Source organism: Neolamprologus brichardi, chromosome 5 (genome assembly GCF_056152115.1).
Source record: "Neolamprologus brichardi isolate AB-2024 chromosome 5, ASM5615211v1, whole genome shotgun sequence".
NCBI classification, from domain to species: Eukaryota; Metazoa; Chordata; class Actinopteri; order Cichliformes; family Cichlidae; genus Neolamprologus; species Neolamprologus brichardi.
In genome coordinates this window covers 13,499,857-13,521,354 of record NC_142108.1, presented here as the reverse complement: position 1 = coordinate 13,521,354, position 21,498 = coordinate 13,499,857, and the positions used below count along the sequence as shown (strand labels likewise).

General features: G+C 40.7%; 1 protein-coding gene across 2 annotated transcripts in view; it reads right to left on the bottom strand.

Annotated features, from left to right (window-relative positions):
• The window catches only part of LOC102798012 (low-density lipoprotein receptor-related protein 1-like), a 97,954-nt gene that overhangs the window by 63,718 nt on the left and 12,738 nt on the right, over positions 1-21,498 (bottom strand). For both annotated transcript variants that reach the window (XM_087840708.1, XM_087840709.1), the window contains exons 2-3: positions 15,342-15,464; positions 1,900-2,037 (exon numbers count right to left, since the gene is read on the bottom strand). In XM_087840708.1, coding sequence (XP_087696834.1) covers positions 1,900-2,037; positions 15,342-15,464 — 261 coding nt within the window. The remainder of the gene's footprint in view (positions 1-1,899; positions 2,038-15,341; positions 15,465-21,498) is intronic.

Below are 21,498 nucleotides of genomic sequence, written 5' to 3'. Positions count from 1 at the left end.
GATGTTACCCCAGACCCCTTCATGAGAAAGGGATGAATTCCCCCGTGTAACCACTGTCCTGCTGACAATCCTATGAATACACCAGTCTTTCTCCTGATCTCAAGAGACTTGCTGGGACAGCCACAGTTGAAATTACAGACATGCTCGGAATTTTCCAAAACAAGTCGGAGCGCCGAGCAACTGAGATTAGTTTAGAAAACCAACATGGGCAACAATGTAAACAACCTTCGGTGACAGACACGGCAAAATATTTATTTTGAATTACATAAAATGCAGAATGCAACCTTAAAATCAGTCAGATGACTCTTAAATGTAACACCTGATGTCTCAAAAGAAGCTTAAAAAGTCATCAAATAAAGATGCAATTCCAACTTTAACCCTTACGTTTAACTTTAACCCCAAGTCACAGGCCCCAAAAAGATGTCTTTCTTCTTCTTACTTTTTTTTAATGGTGCAGAAGGTACCCCTGGATACAGGGGCATCCCATATGCTGACAGAGTTTCATCCCAATTATGAGGTGAACACACGCACACATATACCATAACGAAGTCTTGCCAACCTGAAAGCGCATGAAAATTTGATGCCCCTCCCAGTGGCTCTTTCCGTGTTTCTTCGATAAATATTTAATCCCAGCTCATTTTTAACTAAGAGTATTGGGGACACCCAGAAAAGATTAAAGGAAAAGGATGATGGACGGACTCTTAGGTGAGCGAGGTGGTGAGCAAGACGACGAGGTTAGATATTTAGTTCAGAATCTAAGAAGCCAAATCTCACAGCTTTAAAATGAATATTGAAATATTAATTAAATATTTTCATCCAGCAGGAGTGGGATTTTTGTACTGACCGGATGTGAGAAAGGCAGGTTTCGGTGTGTGTCCTCCGCAGTAAAACTCTACCATTATTGACAGTTACAATTATTAAAGACACTCCAGAGGACAGGTGAGTGATGCTGGGTTTGTGATGTGTGCTGACTTTTGACCAGCGCCACATAAAGCAGTCTGATTGATAGTCCATCATCAATTCTGTTCCTCTGCTGACCTTTAAGTTAAAGTGCCCTGGTTGAGTTCCTTTTAGATCTTTACCCTTTCCTCCAATAATATAAAAGTGTTTTGCACAATTAAATTCTATTTTTTGAAGCTCTTTTGAGCTCAATCAGCAAATTCTTAAAAAAGAAATGTCACATTCCTTGGAGTTATCATAAATTACTTCCCAGTTTCTGGTTTCAAAATGACTGCTTCCCTAATTCAAATCATAAAGACTTTATAGCTCTAAAAATACACACAGCCGCAAAATACAGCACACAGAACCGGTGGGAACATACGCAGATGGCAGCACAATCCAATGTTATAACATGAATGTGGTAAATCAACATGTTGCTGCGATGTCAGCGGTGCTTCACGGCGTGCACATATCATGGGTGAAGACTGTACAATAAATAAGTAAAAAGACAGTCAGACACCATTAGTTTCACACAGATCCACATCTGTAATATTAACCTACACAGTCTTATACAACCATGTTGCATATCATAGACGAGGGCAGAATTATGAGCTTCCCTATGACAATTGTATGTAGTTAAGAACAAGAAGTTTTCAACATAGTTTTCCAAAAATCCTAGTTTAATTTTGAACACTTTCATTATTCCACTTTACAAAAACCAGAAACTGACAGGGTCAGTGCTCAAGTCTTTATTATGTATTTATACTGTGTGTAAACTGGAAGATAACCCTCAGCTTTCCATAAAAAGGTCAGTTTTTCAGGAGGCTAATAATACGGGCTATGCGTTCTAAAGACAAAAGCTTTCATAGGGAGCTAAATTTTTATCCTCATCTGTGTGTGTAGGAACTTTTTTTTTTTGGGGGGGGGGGGGGGGGTATAAAAATGTGGCTTAAGTGATACCTCTGCAGTGTGGTCCTTCATCCCAGCCATCAGTGCAGTCTGAGACCCCATTGCACAGTTTGCTCATGTGGATGCACAGCTCTGTTCCTCCACACTGGTATTCATTGGGAGGGCATCGTGATACCGTGCTGTGTGGACCTGAGGGAAGACAAACACAAACACGGTTGACTGACAATGTTAAGTTGTAGTTGTTAATGCCAGCTTAATCTTTACTATTTCCACATGTCGGTTTTATTCTCCTTTTTCTGTAACAATGTGTTTTACTAACATCCTTCTTTGAACTTTTGTTCCCAAATTTTAGCGCTCGCTGCAGTTTGCTCCAATTTCCACTGGTGGCTGAAAATCCTTCTGCATACAGGAAGTCAAATTTCTGGTGTCATAGTTTGTGGAAGTAAATGCCACAGATGGATGCAGATGCAGTATGAGTACACTTTGTAAATGTTAAACTCTGAATTTAATAACCTCTCATCCAAACAATTTCAGAGTTGACAGTACTTTTCAGAAGGTTCCCACGAATACATATTCAATGAATTAATATATATAAATAGCAAAATCTGGGATGTAGCAAATATGATTTCTTTTTATATATAACATTTGTCAGAAGGTTCAATAAATGCTCCATTTTCAGAAAATTTGGATTTTTGTTTCAGGCTTCTTAGGTTAGTCATAGACTTGGAAAGCGTTGGAAACATTCCTGAGATTTTGGTCCGTATCGACATGATAGATTCATGCATTTGCTGCAAATTTGCATATCTATGATGAGAGTCTCCTGTTCCACCACATCCTAAATGTTGCCCTACTAAACAGATCTGGTGAATCTTGAGGCCATTTGAGCACAATTAACTCATTGTCGTGTTCAAGAAATCAATTTGAGATGATTTGAGCTTAGTGACACATCCCGCTGGACGCAACCATCAGAAAATGGATACACTGTGGTCTTAAATTGATGAACATCATCATCAGCAATCCTCAGGTAGGCTTTGGTGTTTAAATGATGCTCAGTTGCTACTAAGGGACCCCAAGAAAATATCCCCAACACCAATATAACAGATTGGCAGCCTCAAATGTTTATACAAGGCAGGATGGCTCCATGAGTTTACGTTGTTTATGCCAAATTTTCACACTACCATCTGAGTGTCGCAGCAGAAACTGAGACTCATGAGACCAAATGACATTTTTACCAATCTTCTACTGTTTGGGTAAACTTGTGAATTGTAGCCGCAGTTTCCTGTTCTCAGTTGGCAGGAATAGAACCAAGTGTGGTCTCTGCTGCTTCGGGGTTGTGCATTCAGAGATGCTGTTCTGCATATCTTGGTTGTAACAAGTGGTTATTTGAGTCACTATTGGCTTTCTATGAGCTGGAAGCAGTCTGGCCATTCTCCTCTGTCTTTTGACATCAGCAACGCACCTGAGAGATGGCTGTGTGGGAAAATCACAGCAGAAATAATTCAGACCGGCCCATCTGGCATCAACAATCGTGCCGTGTTCAAAGTCACTCAAATCAGGTTTCTTTCCCATTATGATGCTCAATTTTAACTACAGCAGGTCATCTTGCTCGTGTATTTATGCCTTAATGCTTTGAGATGGTGCCATGTGATTGGCTGATTAGTTGTCTGCATGAATGATTTGTACTGAATAATCTGTACGTATATAGATAGATCTACTTTAGTTTATTCAACATAGGAATATAACCCAAACAAAGATTAATTGGTTACATTTATAATTGGTATCACTTGTATATTTAGTGCCTACATAGTTAAACTAAATAAGATAAGTCACTCTGCTTGGGTTTCCAATAAGAACCACTCACGGCAGGAATAAACACAAGTGTGATGGATACCAAAATTGTACTGTATCACCTCATCTGTGAAAACACCTTCAGCTGTGCCATTGCAAACACTTGTTGAAAGCAGCTTTGTCTCAAGACACAGAGGCTCATACAGCACAGCCCAAGAATAATCTTACCCTCTGGATCTTCGTCATATGCCTTGTCCCTTTATCTCTTTCATCAATTTTCTCTCGACTATAAACCATGCAGTAAAGCAGGGATGCTTTAAAATCAGTCTTCACAAAAATACTGCCCTTTTGTTCTAGCAGTAGATGACAGACTTTCTGACAAAGTCCCCGGGCACTACATTTGTCAGACCGAAGGAACACAAAATCCTTCTCTGCCACCTCCTGAGTTAAGCTATCCATTCCTAAATGTCTGTGGAGAGTACCACTGCTGTCGGATTCAACACAAAACATCTACAAGAATAAAGAATCCATAGTCTGGCTTTCAGTGAATGAACATATATAGGTACTATTATATCTTATAACCTTTAAAGAATACCTTTTGTCTAGATACACTGCAGAGTACACCTGACCCAGTCACTGTGCTGAGTAATTGATGATTTCTTTTGCAGGAATTAATCAGAGCTACATGTTGTAATATCTGAGGTTTTAGAGTTGGGAAACCTCGCTACATAAGATCCTGTTCTTACACTGGTTGTTGTTTTGTGAAACATTAAGTGTCTCCTCTGTGTAATGCAAACAGGAAAGATTACATTAAAAAAAATCTAATGTTTTTTCCTCTAGTACTTCTTTATCGTGGATGTCCGTGCATTTTTCCTGCTTGCCAACTTAACCGGCAGAAAGACACAGCAAGCATCCAAAGCACCACTGAGGCAGCAAAAGATGGCCACTAAAGAAAAGTAGGAGGAACTATAAAAACACACCACTATCCTAGCTTGGACTAGCCAAATGACTGCCTTCACTGAATCTGCAGTGTGCACACATCTCTCTCCAAAAGGCAAAACACCAACAATAATCACACCAGAGCTCTGGCATGTAGTCCCGATGTGAGTGTGTGCTAAGGAAAGAACTTTGGGAAGGAAAACATGTTGACCTTTGAAAAGTAAATTCATAAAACTTTAACTGGATATAGAAAGAACATATGCTGACAAACCCCTTTGCTAAGGAACCCCTTTTTCCTTTTTTGGGGATTGAGTTTGCTGTTTTGTAACTCTGACCATACTTTTTTTCCCCCACAGACTAAATGACTCAGCATAACCCCGGTACAAACCCTCTATGTGTGCCCAGAACTTTGGCTGGTATCTTCAAACTCCTTTCAGCATATTATTAAAGCAATAATCCACAACTTTCGGCAGCTCTTGTAACATTTATCATCACAGTAATAACATCTAGCTTGCAGCAGAATTAGGCTGAGAACAAATGCTTTAAAACTTATATGATTTACTCATGAAAGTGGCCACTTTCTCATTACTTTCATATATTGTTTTAGTAAGTATCCAAAACATACAAGTTTCATTATATAATTTTTCAAGGGATCTTATATCTGTTTTCACTCTTGTATGCTTTTCATACAAGTTTCACACAAGACAAATACAAACTTTATAAGATTTATATATATCTTGTCCATGTGGGTAGATTTCATCCTTGTGTTTGAAATGTGATAGACGGTGAGACGGTTCTACTCAAGGGATAGTTTGGCATTTAGAAAGCATTTTTTTTCTTTCTTTCCAAGAGTTAAATGAGAAAATCCATACCAGAGTGAAGCTCCAGCTGAGTTGCTTAAACTACTTAAAATGCTTTCCAGTTAAGATTAGTGATATTTCGAGGTGGCATATTTTTTGAGACAGCTTGACTACTGTAAAAATTTCCCTCTGCTTCAAATCTTCATGCGAAGCTCGGTCCCAGCTCTGCATTTAGCACAAACACACTCGAGACCAGGATCAAATTTCCCATCAACTCATGCCAAGAAAGAAGTTTCAAACTGATCCTCTAAGTTTTGTTCATTCATAAAACAATAACCTAAAAATGGAAAAAAATATATAATTTCTTGTGTTTAGTGTTATGACATATACAAGTGGTAGGAATTAAGTTTTGTTCCTCGCTTAACGCGCCGACTTCAAACAGACTGCTTGCCTATATGCTACAGATGCTTTTTCTGTATATGTGAAAAGTTAAACTGTTGGCTCTGCCTTTCTTCCACGTTGTTATGCCTACTCACTTTCCTTCTTTAAACAGCACATAAAAAATGATTTGTCCTCCAAAGGCGAGGTAACGTGACGGAGGCAGAGACAGAGAGAGAGAGTGAGACAGAGAGGCAGACAGAAATAAAAAGAGAGAGCGAGAGAGAGAAGACACAGAAGGCCATGTGAAACACCTCATCCACAGGAAGTGGCCAGAAACCCACAAGGCTCAATTCTTCTTCAAGCTGGCACCAGGCGAAGGTGCCGCGGTAGAAAAGGCATTTCTAATTTGAATTAAACAGGGTTTTTTAATCAACATTCCTCTACAGTGAGCGAGCCAGGTTAGCAGGCCTGAACCTTTTTTTCCTTTAAGAAGTTTCCTCTGCTCTATTTTTGTACAGAGCTCATTCACTAGTTCACTGAAAGACCTGCACAGGGCTACTGGGTACAGATTCAACTATTCTCTATCTCAATACGGGGGTCCACGAAAAAGAAAAAGTATCTTAGTGCCTGCATTATTGACCCATACAAGCTATTCTTGTGATGCTGACGGTGGTTAAAAACTGCGTTTGCGGGGGTTTGATTATTCTTTTCCTGTGGAGAACCAGAATTTGTTCCAAGATCTAGTTTTTCCACTACGGACGTCACGGACGCATCAGCAGATACAGGACAGATGTCATTTCTTCCATATGCCTTAAAATTTAAAACTGCAATGCAATATGAGAGCTGAAGTAACCATCTATTTTATGATTTACCCCTTTTTTAATCTGCAGAATCAGTATAAGCACCTGGTGGTCACAGCTGGAGCCAAACAAAGCTTTTCTTCTTTAAGCACCAATCAAAAGCAGGCTGAGGCATACAGGATTTCATACACCTTGTACCAGTGGAGTCTCTAAGCCGCTACACACTGAGGTAGATCACATGAACTTTTCCAGTCCAAGGGAATGAGGGCAGAGGGGGGGCAATGGTAGTGGGATGGTGAACAAAGAACTAAGGCCATTGTTTGGATCATACAAATCGGCTGTGACCCCCTACAAAACAGGCTGAGCCACAGTGCTGTAAGCAGTGTCACGTGCAAAGCCTGACCTGAGCTGTGGTACAGCCACGTGGAGGGAGAGCTGGGGTAACAGTAAAGGGTAAGGGCCACGGGGCACAGGAGCAAAGTGATGACAGGGCAGCTGGCGCTTTGTGATTTATGAGGAGAATGTTGTATGTGTCATTAAGGACTCTCTCATAATTTTGCAACTTTTTTTTTCTTTCACAAGATGAATGCCGAATGATTCATCCTGGAAACTGCTTCCTCATCTGCATTCCCTCTCCATCAGTAGAAAGGAGACAAGCTGATTGAGAGGGAGTCATGATCTGGGTCTGGATTAGGCTGTCCCAGAGCCCAAAGTTTGTTTGGCTGCAAGGGTTTTCCACTGAGTAGTTCATGCTTTCCCCCCATATTGCTAGTCAAATGGATTCTTAATGCACCAATAAAAACACAAATACAAATAACGAGATCCTGCCGGTGCTACAGTAAAACATAAAAGGAGCTTTATGCGAGCCAGAATGAGGCTCGCTGCAGAGAAAACCAATTCTACCCCACTGCCTTTTATTACATTTGAAATACTTCAGACGTTTAAAAATGAGAACGTAAAAGCAAATTGTACAGAAAAGAAGAATCTAATCAAAGGCATCACATATACTGTAAATGTAAACTCATGACCATGTTCCTCACGGGCCCTCACTGGTGATGCTCTTGAGCCACATGACATATTCTTGGATGAAGCGCCCAGATCCTGACCCAGCGCCACAGAGGCACCCCTCGACCCTCCCCTACCCCACACCCCCCTTGCCTGCCCTGCCAAAGGAAAACAAAACCCCAAACAACTAGGACACCAAAAATTAACACAGCAACAGCACAGCTTTCGCTAAGGCTAAGAGAGGACAGAGAGGTGACAGCGAGGGGGGGGTTCTGTATTATGATGTGGCTACTCAACGCAACCCTGTCAAAAAAAAGATGATGGGCAGCAAAAGAGCAGGCACAGCAACGGCAGGCAGCCGAGCGGCAAAGGGAACAATGCTGCACTTCACAGCTGTTTTCTTTCTGACAGCTATCCTATAAACACTTTGCTCCGCAGGTGGAAAACAACACATTAACCTGCCACTCACACCTGTGGGTGACTCACAAGTACCACGGTGGGACAATTTTCAGTTAGGCTATCTGAATTTTCTTTGTACAGGCAACCACATCTCAGTATTAGCTGTCCTTTTTTTTTTTTTTTTTTTTTTTACAAAAATTTACATCATAAAAGTTTATTTCAGTAATATGTAGCTTGACTGTGTGTCCTCTCCCCCCACCCTGCTGTTTAATGGTTGGATCTTAGCTCTCTGACTCTTTGCTCACTCTTTTCATTCTAAGATATCAAGACTGCATTTTCCTTCCTTCTTGTGGGGGAGGGGGGGGGGGGGGGGGGGGGGCTTCTAGGGTGGCTGGCAGGGGGACAAGCAAAGCAGGAAGGCTAAATCTAGCTCTCGAAAGCACAACAAACTGAGCCTTCTCCAAACACACAAGCACCACTGCTCCTCGGGGCAGAGCAACCACTAAGCAAACAGTGCTGTCAGCGCAGTAAATTGAAAGATTCAAACAGGACAACGTCACCAGAATACCCCAAACACCTAGACAGAGTGGACAAACTCCGGTATTGGTTATGAGAGAGAAAAAGTCAACGATACATGCAACAACAAAAAAAAAAACCCAAACAAATCTGGTGTGGTGTGAAATTTAAATATGTGGGGACATTGATCCAAAACACACTTGCTCTACTTCAGCTTTAAAAGTACAGAAAGGAGTTTAACACGTCTTTCTCTCGCACAGCAAACGAGACGCTCTTTCCCTACCCTTCACTCTTTCTCTTGGAGTTTTGAAAGAAGAGGAACAGACCCGTTGCTGACTAAAATAAGGTTTTTACGCGGCGCCTCTTTTTCTCAGATTGAAAAGACTTCTTCCCTCGCCATGGTGTGAGGCTTAACTCTCAGTTTTGTTCACATTTTCCTCAAAGAAGACTTACTGCTGGCCCAGAATGACTAAATATCTGAAAGGCATTCCAGTCCACCTCTTACTCAGAGAGCAGCAGGCTGACTTTAATCGTCACAAATCGAGCACCGGGCCCCAAACCGAACAGTTATTTTTAAATTTGTTACACGGGCCGATAAAAAATGAAATCAAAGGACAGACTAATTATCACCTTGAGAAATAGATAAATGAAACACAAGGGTCGGGCGGTTGAGGGGTCGGGATGAGAGTAATCATCATTGTAAGAGGAGTGTGAAGTTAAACAAATGCTGCAGGAGACAAGCTGTGTGTTCAATAATGCACACTACAGGATACAGGCTGCAGTCGTTCGCTGCTGCCACTAATCAGACACAGGTGGTGAGAAAGATGAGCCACAAGGCAAAGCCAGGTGTTCAGCATCTGTCTGTACATTCAAAATGCAGGGTTTTGGTTTTTTTGTTTTTTCTTCAACTTACTGATTTTCTTTGAGCTGAAAAGCCCGCTGTATATTTCTTTTTAGGCTTGCTTTCGCTTTAGGGTGCCTATGGCCTACCGCACCTTTTTTGGGGCAGCGCAGATTACATAATAGCGTTTTAAAAATTGAAACCCCTGACATGCTTTTTTTTGGCTAAACATAGGCAGGGCTCTGCTTCGGGCGCCAGCTGTGCCCTTTTTCGCTGCCCCAGCCTCAACCCCTCATCTAAAAACGGCCCCTTAGTCGGTGGGTCACATCTGGCTCGCCACATCCTTCAATATAGTCATTACAGTAAATGCACAATATACGTTCCGCGGAGGTGAAAACAGACCCACAGGTTTCTATTTTACACATAAAATAAAGGAACTGCACTGAAATAAATGACAGCAAGTCTAATGTAAAAAGCAGGAAAGGATGACGCCATTTACTCACGTTAGGGGCAGAATTTCTGCAAATGCAGCTGGGGTTTACGTCGGAGTTAGTGATTTCTCTAATGATTCGGGCAGATTCTTAGCCATCATGAAATACCATCAGGAAGTCAAATAATGGGTTCAAAAATCCTTCTGCAGCAAGAGAATGAGCCTGTCATAAAGAACTGTCTACTGCAGCAACACAAGGAGGCTTGCAACAGATGGTAAGGCCCCCACAGAGCCCCGATCTCAGCATCACAGAGTCAGTCTACATAAAGAGACTGAAGAAAATAAAGGAACTTAAATCAACAAAACAAGATGCTTCAAACCACCTACTCTTGCCAACCACCTTGAAAAACTTTGCAGAAGTGCACCTTGCACTGAGGTTTTATAAGGGGAAGTATTTTTTTTGTCCTGCAGTTTGTGTAACTGTACCCGAAATATAAGAAAAAATATCTTCTGCATTATGTTTTCAAAACATACCTATGTTACAGTACGACATGAATAAGCAGGGGGGGAAATAGACGAATGAATGGCTATGTACACATTTTGTTGTGGCCATTGGGATTTTAGTGTCCCTGTATCCTGTCTGTGACTTTACCCTCTGTGTTCAATTTGTTACTTCCTGTTTTTACATTACATGGTTTGTCTCTGTTGTCTTTTCTTTAGATTTATTTCCTGTCCGCTCTTTACCTTGATTATGTTCCGTGTTTAGTTTTCCCCTGTTACTTTGTGTCTTTTTTTTCCTCATTGTAACCACTCTGCCTTTACAGAGATTAAGTTTGCCGTTTCCTTTTGGGTCTTTGATATTTTACGCCCTTTGTGGATTTATCAACTTTGTATTTTAGACTTTTTGCTGCCTGTAAGAAAATGGTGTTCAGTTACCTTTTGCCTGTTTTTGGAGCATTTGGGTCATTTTACCTATAACTATAAGATGTTTACATTTTTTGATATGCATCATGTATATACAACATGTATTGCACATTTTTAGATTTTTTTTTTTTACACCTATGGACTGCTTAAAAATCAAACATAAGACTTACTAATTTGAACTTTTACACAACCCTTGAAAGATAATACGAATGTAGCCATACATAATGGAAATATTTTTAAAAATAACTGAAAAGGGAATGGTTTGAATCCTTGCAGAGTTTATTCTTAAATATAGGAAACATTAAATATAACACACAGTGTTATTTTGCAGAATAATATCAGTGAATTTTGAGAAACCTATGGGGCATATGGCAAGGAAAACAACATCAGTAGAATATATAAAAGGTAAGGAACAGGAAATTTCCCTCAGGAGTTACACTGGAGTCTTTTGTAATGCAATGAAACAAGAGTTATCTCAGACTAGGCAATAAAATGTGAATCCAAAAGTTCTGTTTGCAAATCCAAGCAAAGGGGTTTGCTTGCTTTTGAGGTTAATTTCACAGGCACAACCTACACTAAAAGATGCAAAGCAAGTCTATTGGTGAGTCTCAACCATGGTAACAGTTTACTGTGCATACACACAGACTAGACTACCAGCAACGTGTCAAGCAGAGACGTGTAATGTCAATTAAATTTAGCAGCTGTAGTCAGGTAAGATACCCGGTCATGATGCAAAATTATTGTGTTAGAATTACTTCCCTATTAACTACATACCTCAGAATCCTTCAGATTCCACTGAACTGCATGTTTTAGATTCATTAACAACTTTTAAATTTGAAAAACAAAATGTTTAGATTTGTTTTAATAACAGTAAATACATTTATACAGTTTTTTTTAATTTTAGCTTCTGCTCAGTTTTTGTAATTGCAAACGTTTTCTATTTGATTGCATAGTAAAGGCGTGAAAAAATCTCCATATAAATGAAACCTATGAATATAAATGCTACAAGCGCTCTTCAGATCAGCTCTAGTGATACTCTCTATCTGTTGAATGCATTTATAGGTACAGTAACACACAAACAATAAGAGATTCCAGATGTCACGTTTACACTACTATGAGTCCTCTTTGTCACGCGTGTCTGCATTACAACTTAAATTTCCGCCAACTGCGAGCATCAGATTTACTGAGTCGGTTAAAGTGTTGTCTAATTATGTTGCTGCATTCATTTGGCATGGATTCATGGTCTTTGAGACCTATTTTCCTCATCTTCTTTAGTTAATAGTTAAAATTGTTATTATGAGAGTTTAAAATGTGTGCAAAAAAAGTGGAAGCACTTATACCTTAATCCTTGTAGGAACAACAGACACTTATACTAACCTAGGATTATTTGATTTAATGGCTTTAATATGACCTGGGTTGTTGCTCCTTTTATAACTGCTGTCTTATACAACAGTCAACTGTATATCAGCAGCTTATAACCGCCTTTACCTTCCAAGGTTAAAGATGAAACTTACTAGATTTTATTTTCATGACAGTCTTTCATTTCTTCTGATAGGCATCAGTGAGATGCTCCACTACATCAGTTGTTTTCCACTCTAAAAGTGGCTGTTACAAATATGTTTCATCTCCTAAAAAGCTAATTGCAGACTAGACAGGAAATGTCAGTCTAAAAATGCACTTAGAGGCTACAGGGAGGGCCATCATTTCAGCATCACGCTCTTCCTGTGTTATCGCGGCAGGAATTGACACCCTACCTGAAGGCTGCGGACCACACTAATATTCATCTTTTAACTGTTCACTGACTAGAAATGTAGTTCAAAGTTCTATATAAAGGCCACACGCCCAGAAGACCATTTTATTTTTGTTTTACTCATTCAGTATCCCTCTATGCCAGTCTGACCCAGCACCCCGGAGTACAAAGAACAGCATTGTAGGGGTTACACAGCAGGGCAAAGCAGCTGCACTGGACAGTGGCTGACTTCACTGGCAATAGCCAACACCTCAACAAAGCCCACTGTGAAGCTCCGTCCACATGAGTGAATAAATAAACCACCTCATGCATCTTTCAACCAGAAGCATCTGCAAAAGGCCCTCAACAAAGAGCACTTTTAATCAAAACAATAAAAACGCAGGTTTGTCAGTAAAAACGTGTTTTTGCTGTCCATTTTTTATCTCTTGTCATATTCTCTGAAAACTCTGGTTTAGAGCAGCTTTTTAGGTGGTTAGGTTATGTTGGCCGTTATGCCGTCATTTAAAATTTAATGTACTGCAGCAAATTAAAAATTGCTTCATCGCAGAGACCATCCAGCAGGGGAGCGGCTCAGACTCTCAGTGTTGTATGCGGCACATGTAGAGTATGCATCACAGCTAAGCAGACGAGTTTCAGAGTTAGGCAAGACCTTCACAGTGTCGCTCATCCTTATTTTTACTCTTACTGATTTTTTTAAAAGCTGAGAATTTTGACCATCTTAACGTAAAACTAGCTCATATATTGCCTGTGGCTTCGGAAGATCTGCAGTTTGAGCCCCAGCTCATCCAGTCTAAAGATTGATGTATCCTAAGGCAAGATACTGAACTCAAATTGCCCCCGAGGCATCTATCGGAGTGTCAATGTGTGCGTGTGATAGTTAAATAGAAAGTATTTAAAGACACAGAATAAAGTGCTGTATGAATGTGTGTGTGAAGGAGGAAAATGTGGCTTGTATCAACATCAGTTGAGATTACAGACTCACATGCACATTTTAGCTCCCATGCTTTTGTCAAATTTCATAAACGGAGGAAAAACAATTTGTTAATGCTGTGTCTTTGGGGTTTTTTGTGTGTGTCTCTCAATTGCATCATTTATCACTTATCCAATTCAGATCATGGTGAAGCTGGAGCACGGGTCACCAGTCTGTCGTACGACTATAACACATACTGTCAGACAACCTTTCATGTTCATGTTCACACCTACGGCCAATTTAGAATTACCAATTAACATAACCTGCATGGCTTTTGACTGTGGGAGGAAGACCGAGACCTCTGGCGAAACCCACGCCGGCACTGGGAGAATATGGACACCCAGGACGGCCCGAGCAGCTTGTGAATTCAAGCCCGGGACCTTCTTGCTGTGAGACATCAGTCCTAACCACTTAATGTTACATGTGGCTAATAATTATGTTTGTTTGTGACTACATGCCGATAGCATCCATTCATTGTTGGTTTGGGTGTTTTCTTGAGATTTGGAAAACCTGATTGCTGGTATATTTTGATTACGGCAAGGATTGCATTAACTGAGCATAAAAGAAATTCACGATCCCAATTAAAGCCTCCTGTGCCAGCTGCTGTTGAGGGGTTTGGCATACGATAGATGGAGTAGCAAGAAACAGAGGATCAAATCACTTCCTCCTGTCCCAGATAGGCACAGAAGAAGAAAGGCCAAGATGAGAAGCGGGGAGGGTGTGTGTGTGTGTGTGTTTGGCCTAGGCAGGTTGTGAAAAACAGCAGGTTTCTCCATTGCTCTGGGCGAGTCTCTAATGACTTCCAGACCTGCTCTCATACAGCCTCATGCGTCTAGACTGCAGCTACAGTTCTCTGTCCACACAGTTGCTCTCTTTCTCTCCCAGGTCAGCCCCTCCAAAAACACGCACACATACACAGACACATACCACTCCCCAACCCACCCGGAGCCCTCTGTCCTCTCAGATAACTACAGGCATTTTAGTCTCAGAGGATGACCAAAAAGACACTGCTGCTTTCATCCTCACCCCAGGGATTCGGCCTCAAAGCATCTCAACATCTAGTTGAGGACTTTGAAACAAGAGCTGTCTTTTTTTTTCTTTTTTTCTTGTTTTTTTTTACCACTTTCTGTTTGGTTTCGTGTCATGACAGTGTCCTCTGTGGGTCTGAGTGTTAGTGGAAAATCACATTTACCAGGGAAAAACAAACTTTGTAGATCTTCTAATTGGCCGTGACAGAGCTATTCAACGGCAGAACGACCTCCTCTCATTTGCTGATAGAACATCGCATTGTTTTCTCTCGTCTGGCGGTGGTTAGCCAAATAAATCGAAAAGTGCATCAATCTCGGTCTTTTAGTCAACAACTGCTGTTAGAGTGTGTTTGAGAGAACAAACGCTGCAGTATTATATTGGCATACCCCGGATACAGAGGAAGATACATTTTACAAATCTACCCATGCAGGTTCTGATCAATTTCCAAGCCAATTTCACACTTGGTGACCGTTGGTTACGTGCATAATTCACACATTGCCAAAATAATGTATTCTGCACAGAGAAGCTGAAGATGTTCTTTAAACCAAGTGAGCTTGCATTTTTATTTTGAGATTGAGTAAAATGTAAGATCTGCATAACACTGCATTTTTAACTGATTTAGTGAAAATGCTCCCTGTCTTAACCTGCCTCAAACACACCCTTATTCTTATCAAATGTGATAAGCAGTAACCTGAGCACAGAATGATTCGCTCTGGACTCTATTGTACAACAAGAAAGAGAAGCAACGTAACTAGTCTTTAATGTCTCTTCTCAGGACAACAGTTATCTGTCTCTGAATGATTAACTGCCAGATAGTTTAGTCTGCTGAACAAGTGAGATGCAGTATGCTCAATAACCTGATGATTTATTTGGACACAGCATATTTGAGCCTTTAAACTCATTATTTTTTGAAAGACTTACAAACATCAGGCTCTTCGTCAGAGCCGTCCGGGCAGTCCTTCTCCCGATCGCAGCGCCAGCCCTTTGAGATGCACGTTACCCCATCTTTGCACACAAACTGCTTTGGGCTGCAGGTCCTTGGGGCTAAAAAGAGATAGAAAAAGAAAGTAAGACTAAAAGGATTTCTGGGAGAAAAATAAAAGCAGCTCTTTTTTTTTTGTCAATGATCTTTATTCCTGAGGTCTCATTAGGAAGCGGTGTCTGTTGTGAGTCAATAGAAGCTCACACTGGCCCTAATTAGGTTTTGGAACGTTGTTACATGACGGAGGGCAATAGAGAATGGATACACACACAAGGAAAGCAAAATGAGCACTGAAGCAGGCCTGGAAGCAGCTTTGCATAAACTTGCTGCACCTAAATATCCAGGTCAGTATTTGCAAGCCGGTGGCAGAGAAACAGCTCGTCTGAAGGATATCAAAGAACATCCTGTTCACTGAATTACCCCCCCTCTATTACCCCCCTTCAGTCCAAACTTCCAGGGCGAGGAAAAACTGCCCACTCTAGCCACAGCCAAATGGCAGCGCATATTCAAAGCCACATTAATTCAAGTCCTCTCTGAGCAGCACATGAACACTTTAACAGCACATATACACACAGAGAAGCAACAAAGCTGAGTCATTCAGCTTTGTTTTTGGACGAGCAGGACGTACTGTTGAGCGGTGACCAAAAAACAGACGATGGAGTACAAAGTCTTTGGCTTTGAAAATACATTAAAACAAATGGAAGAAATAATCTCGGTCTCCAAGATTTTACAAACTTAGTAGGAAAACGTAAACACTGACCTAAGCTTTTTAACCATATTTCATTCAACGTGTATTCAGCTGTCACTGAAGTGTAAATAAAGGCAGGGATTAATGAATACTCTGACATGGACTGCTCTTCACATTGTCCCGAGCACTCTTTGTTCACGTCCTCTTGTAAAGCTGTGTTTTATACAGAGCAGATGTTATTTATTATTGCCAGTGTTTGATAAGTTCCCATAAGGTAATCACTGCAAAATAAATTGCTAAATTGTTTCTTTTTAAATCATTCGTCATCAGAAAGAGTAATTCCTACATTACTTAACATGTGTACGTTTCAGTTGCTCTACCTAACTGTAAGGGAATCATACAGAAGTGATGCTTTTTTGTGGTTTCACAGACAGCAGCCTACGATCTGTGGATGTTTATCAGAGTCTATGGTATTTACAGTCTGTCAGCAGCTAGCTTAACATTTGCCATTATGACCACATGCAGCAACATCTCATAAGTACTCGCTTCACAAGGTTCAAAAATCCCAGAAGATATGTGAACGCAAGCTGTTAGCAGGCAACCGGCTAGCTTAGCTAAGATTACTTTGTTGATACCAGAAGGCTGAAGTCTCCTTTTCTGAACAAAGACTGTATACATAAACTAGACTTTTATATACAGTCTATGCTTGCAGCTGCACAACCCGAGCCACAGTGCTAAGCTAACACATACCAGACCACGCTGAAGACGGAGAGACTAAGATGACTTTGAACCAAACAACATATTCCTCTAATTATATTACAGTTACTGGCATACTGGTAACTAATATAATTACTTGATTCCAAAAAAAATATTAATTCATTTTAATAGTACATTTAACTAAAACAGTTTTTTATTATGTTACTGACGAAATATAATTTTCTAGTTATATTTAAAGATATAATAAACTGCTTAACATGGAAATAAAAAAGGTAGAATTAAAGACATTTTTGTTAACTAACTAGTAATGCCCATGTTAGAGTATTGTTTGGCTTGTTTGTGCTGTTGGCACTTTATCACACTGAGAAAAGTACAAAAATAGAGACGGTAGATGTTGTTTATATGCTACAAATGGGTCATTTTAGCCCGTTGCTAGGTGGTTGCTAAGCATGTATCATTCAGCTTTTGAGGATATAAATGAGATGTTACTGTTGTGAAATTAAAATGATAGGATGCTTTCACCAGGTGCTGTAGGTGTCTAAAGGGTAAAAACAGGTCATTTTAGCACATTGTTAGGTGTTTGCCAGACAAAGTAATGGCATCAACAATATTCATGCATAACTCAGCTTTTCTAGGTATATATTAGATCTTACATCAGATGATGATTTTATAAGATGTTACGGGTGCATAAACTCTAAAAACAGGCCATTTTCAAACCGTTGCTAGGTGGTTGCTAGGCAAATTGATGGCACTGTAAGATCTGATATAGATAACAACCTTCAAGGACCAAAGATAAACCTGCATGCCAGGTTTGGTTGCTCAGCTCCTGATGGTCTAGGAGGAGTTTGTGAACAAAGAAACAAACACACAGATGGCAATTTCATGCATTGTAGTAAGATGGGACCATACGGTAATAATATAAATAATAATAATATACTATGGCTGTACTAAAGATTTAGCTTAATACATGATCGAGAAGTGTTGTTTTTACTGTTTTGCAAAAGTCTTTCATGGCATTCAAAGGGAACAAACCGACACTTTAAAATTTGACCGTTTTTGTGGATATTCAGTGTTTAAATATCCATCACGAGGCTGGTGTTTTTCTATCATTTGAGTTCAAAGTTTGTTTTTTTAATAGACTCCATCTTTATTTCTTCCTGTCATTATTTCGAATATAGTGGTCTGAGGGTGATTCTTCCAACATCTTTGACAGCTTCGCCTCACTGAAGCGATCCACCCACCTCAGTCCCGCGGCACGACTGATGATTTACATTTTCAGTGTTATCTTAAAAAGTGTGTTGTATAGACGATTATGTAACGCCATTGTGCAGACGAGTCAGCCTCTTTGGGTCAGAATGCAAGGCCAGAAATGGGCATTTTTACCAGAGCTACAACTTAGTCAGATAGAGAGCATGACGAACAGGACGTGGGGGAGTGTAGGATAGCATAGGAGTGGCTTATGGGATGAAGAAGGATAAACAGGATGACTGCATCTACATGTAAAGCTACTCTTCAACTCCAGCAGTGAAAGGAATCTTCAAATGGGGCTCAACCTAAAAACCATGAATTCAACCTGACATATTGCTGCGCATATTCACACGCTCCCCACTTATCCTTCACTCTGTACCGCTGTGATCACAGTGTGTGTGTGTGTGTGTGTGTGTGTGTGTGTGTGTGTGTGTATGAGTGTGTAAAGGGTCGCCTTTTTTTTCTCTCTCTCTCAGAAGTCACAAGGTTTTGAATTATTCATGAAATGCAACCAAGCTTGTGTTAAAGGGTTTCCTCTTTGCTTCTCTTCCCTCTTCTTCGGTGTGTGCGATCATGTTTTTTTGTTTGTTTGTTTAGGGATATCAGCGCCAGCCAGAGCAGGCAGCAGTTGTGGTGTATCTATCTATTGTCTATTGTTTATGTAGATGCTGACACGCTCTGCTGTGAACTCCGCTTTCAAAATGGCTGTGGGGGGAGTTAACAAGCACCTCAGGCTCAGCTGCAAGCGGCTGCTGACAGAATCAAATCAGGGAAAATAAGAAGTAGGTCAAGAGGTTAGCTAAGGAAAAGTGAAGCTCATTCTGGGATGGGCAAAGGGAAACCATTAAAGTCCTGGGCTACCCAATCTAAACAGCAGGCAATGACAAATAATGACAAAATACTTAATTTTGGCGAGATCAAGAAAAAGAATCAATCACATTTTGAATACGCAGGTTTACTTGCATGTGAACTGAGGCAAAACTGTTCAGTCATAGAAGATAGAAGACAGCTGACAGTGACAACCACTTTACTGTTAGCTGTGAAAGCAGTCTGCTGCTGGCACGATCTGAATTAATATGGTTAAAAGTCGGGGTTTAAAGGGATCCAAGGACAGCTTTAACTGAAAAGCAAATAAATGAGGTCAACAGATGGATAGGCCGATGATATAAGATGATATAAGAGAACAAATTAGATGTACGGCATCAATGCGAGAGGAAATGGAGAGTGGGCAGTGAGCTACAACTCCTTGGGGGAAGTGATCTCAGCTTTCAGGACAGGCCTGAAGATCAGAGAGCACACTGAGCTGGGCAGGGATATTGAGATGGGATGGAGGAATGTAACACTTGCTATCAATGAGCTGCCTGTGTGCTTACTAAAGCGGAGGCTGCGGGAAAATGTTTTGAATTGTCGCCATTTGGGACGGTTTACAACCCACTGCCCTCTGCACCCCGCCGCTGCCCGCGAGCCCTCTAAGATGAGCTCTGTCTGCTTGGGAGGAAGAGACCTATACTAAGGCAAACACAAGCCTTGCCCCCAGTCACTGCAGCATTTCCTCAGACACCCACAGCAGAGCTATAAATAAGTTGGAAGTCTGCCCTCTGAGATCAACCAGGACAAAGCTCCAGCAGACACTGAGACTATGGCCTCATCACACACTGCTCAGCAGCGGTTGAGATGAAGGCAGACTTAAAGTACTGTCAACAGTGGGGCTGAAAGGACTCTGAACAGCAGGAAGTTTCAAAGTTAGTTGTTTAAAGGGTCCTTAAGAATACAGGAACTGTTTAAGGGCTCTAACTGTTGCATTTGGCGCCTACTTTTGTTCTGTCTACACTGTAGAAACTAGAGACCATTGTGGTTCTTTTTTAACTATTTAGATACTTCATCAGCCTATGAAGAACCCCAAGTGACGTAGTTATACTGTGACTAGTCTATAAATGTACCTCATTTTTGCAAACACATTGAAAACCAGTGTAAACACTGGTATAGACATTATGGACTAATATTTGTACAATCACTGGCCACTTCATTAGTTATACCTTGCTAGCATTGGTTTAGACCCATTTTGCTTTTAAAACTGCCTTAATTCGTCATGGTCTAGATTCAACAAGGTCCTGGAAACATTTCTTAGAGATGTTGGTCCATATTGACATAATAGCATCACGCAGCTCCTGCACTTTGGTGGTTACACATCCATTAAGCTAATGTCCCATTCCATCACATCCCAAAGGTGCTCTATGGTCACGAAGGCATGGACGACACTCATGTTGGCTCTGGTGTTTAAGCAATGATCAGTTGGGGCGCAGAGTGTGCCAATATGATGTCCCCCACACTATTGCACCATCACCAAAGTGAACTATTGCTACCAATTCATGATGAATCAGTGCTTTCATGTTGTTTTTGACCAATTCTGACTTTATTGTCCAAATGAAATCAGGATTTGTCAGATCAGGCAACATTTTTCCTCTTTTGCTGTCTTTTGCTGCTTTAGCCTCTCTGCTTCAAAATTTAATGTCTCGTGTTTTCAGACATGCTCTTCTACATACTGTGGTTGTGCAGGAAAATCCCAATAGATCAGCAGTTTCTAAAACTGTGAGATGAGTCACATCTGCCATCAACAAAGGTGACTTAAGTCCCTTGGGTTTCCTCATTCTGATGCTCAGTTCAAATATCAGAGATGGTCGCCTTGAATAAATCTACTTGCCTCAATGTATAGATCTTCTGCCATATTATTGGTTGAGTACTGATTTAAGTTAACAAGTAATTGAGGAAGCAAAGAAAAAGCTGGTGAATGTATAGTACTTTTCTAATCTTACTGACAAATTCACAGAAAATAAAGGTCCACAAGATATGACATACATCCTGACCATTGGGAAGCTATTGCATCATTTCAGCATTCCAATTAGTAGATCTTAGATAGCTTCAAATTAAACGGGGGAAGAAAGAGATGTGAAGGTATTTAGTTCCTGGGGCACCTCCTCAGTAGTTACTAACCACCAGCTAGTCCTCAGGTTCAGTCCTGAAACTGCTAATCACATCACAGGAGTACTTTCCTTAAAATGGATAGTGACAATGTATCAAAGAGTGGAGTTAGAAATCAAAAAATGAGAATTTCAGTGTAGTAAACCCACCACTGTGATAAGACCAACAGTAGATAGAATACAGATTAGTATTATTATTAGTATTAATATAGGTTATAGAACCTTCTGAGGCCAAACTCTGAGCTCACTAAGAATCAGCTTCCTTGGTCAGCCTTACATGCTGATGTTAAATAGGTAAAATATTTACTATGCACATCATCTTAGCTTAGTGCAGACCTTCCCAAAGTGTGGGGCCCGCCCCCTGGGGGGGGGGGGGGGGGGGGGGGGGGGTGCAGAGCCATTGCGGGGGTATGAAAAGGGGGAAAAAACAAAAATACCCATGTAGGTGCAGACGTAGCATAAAAG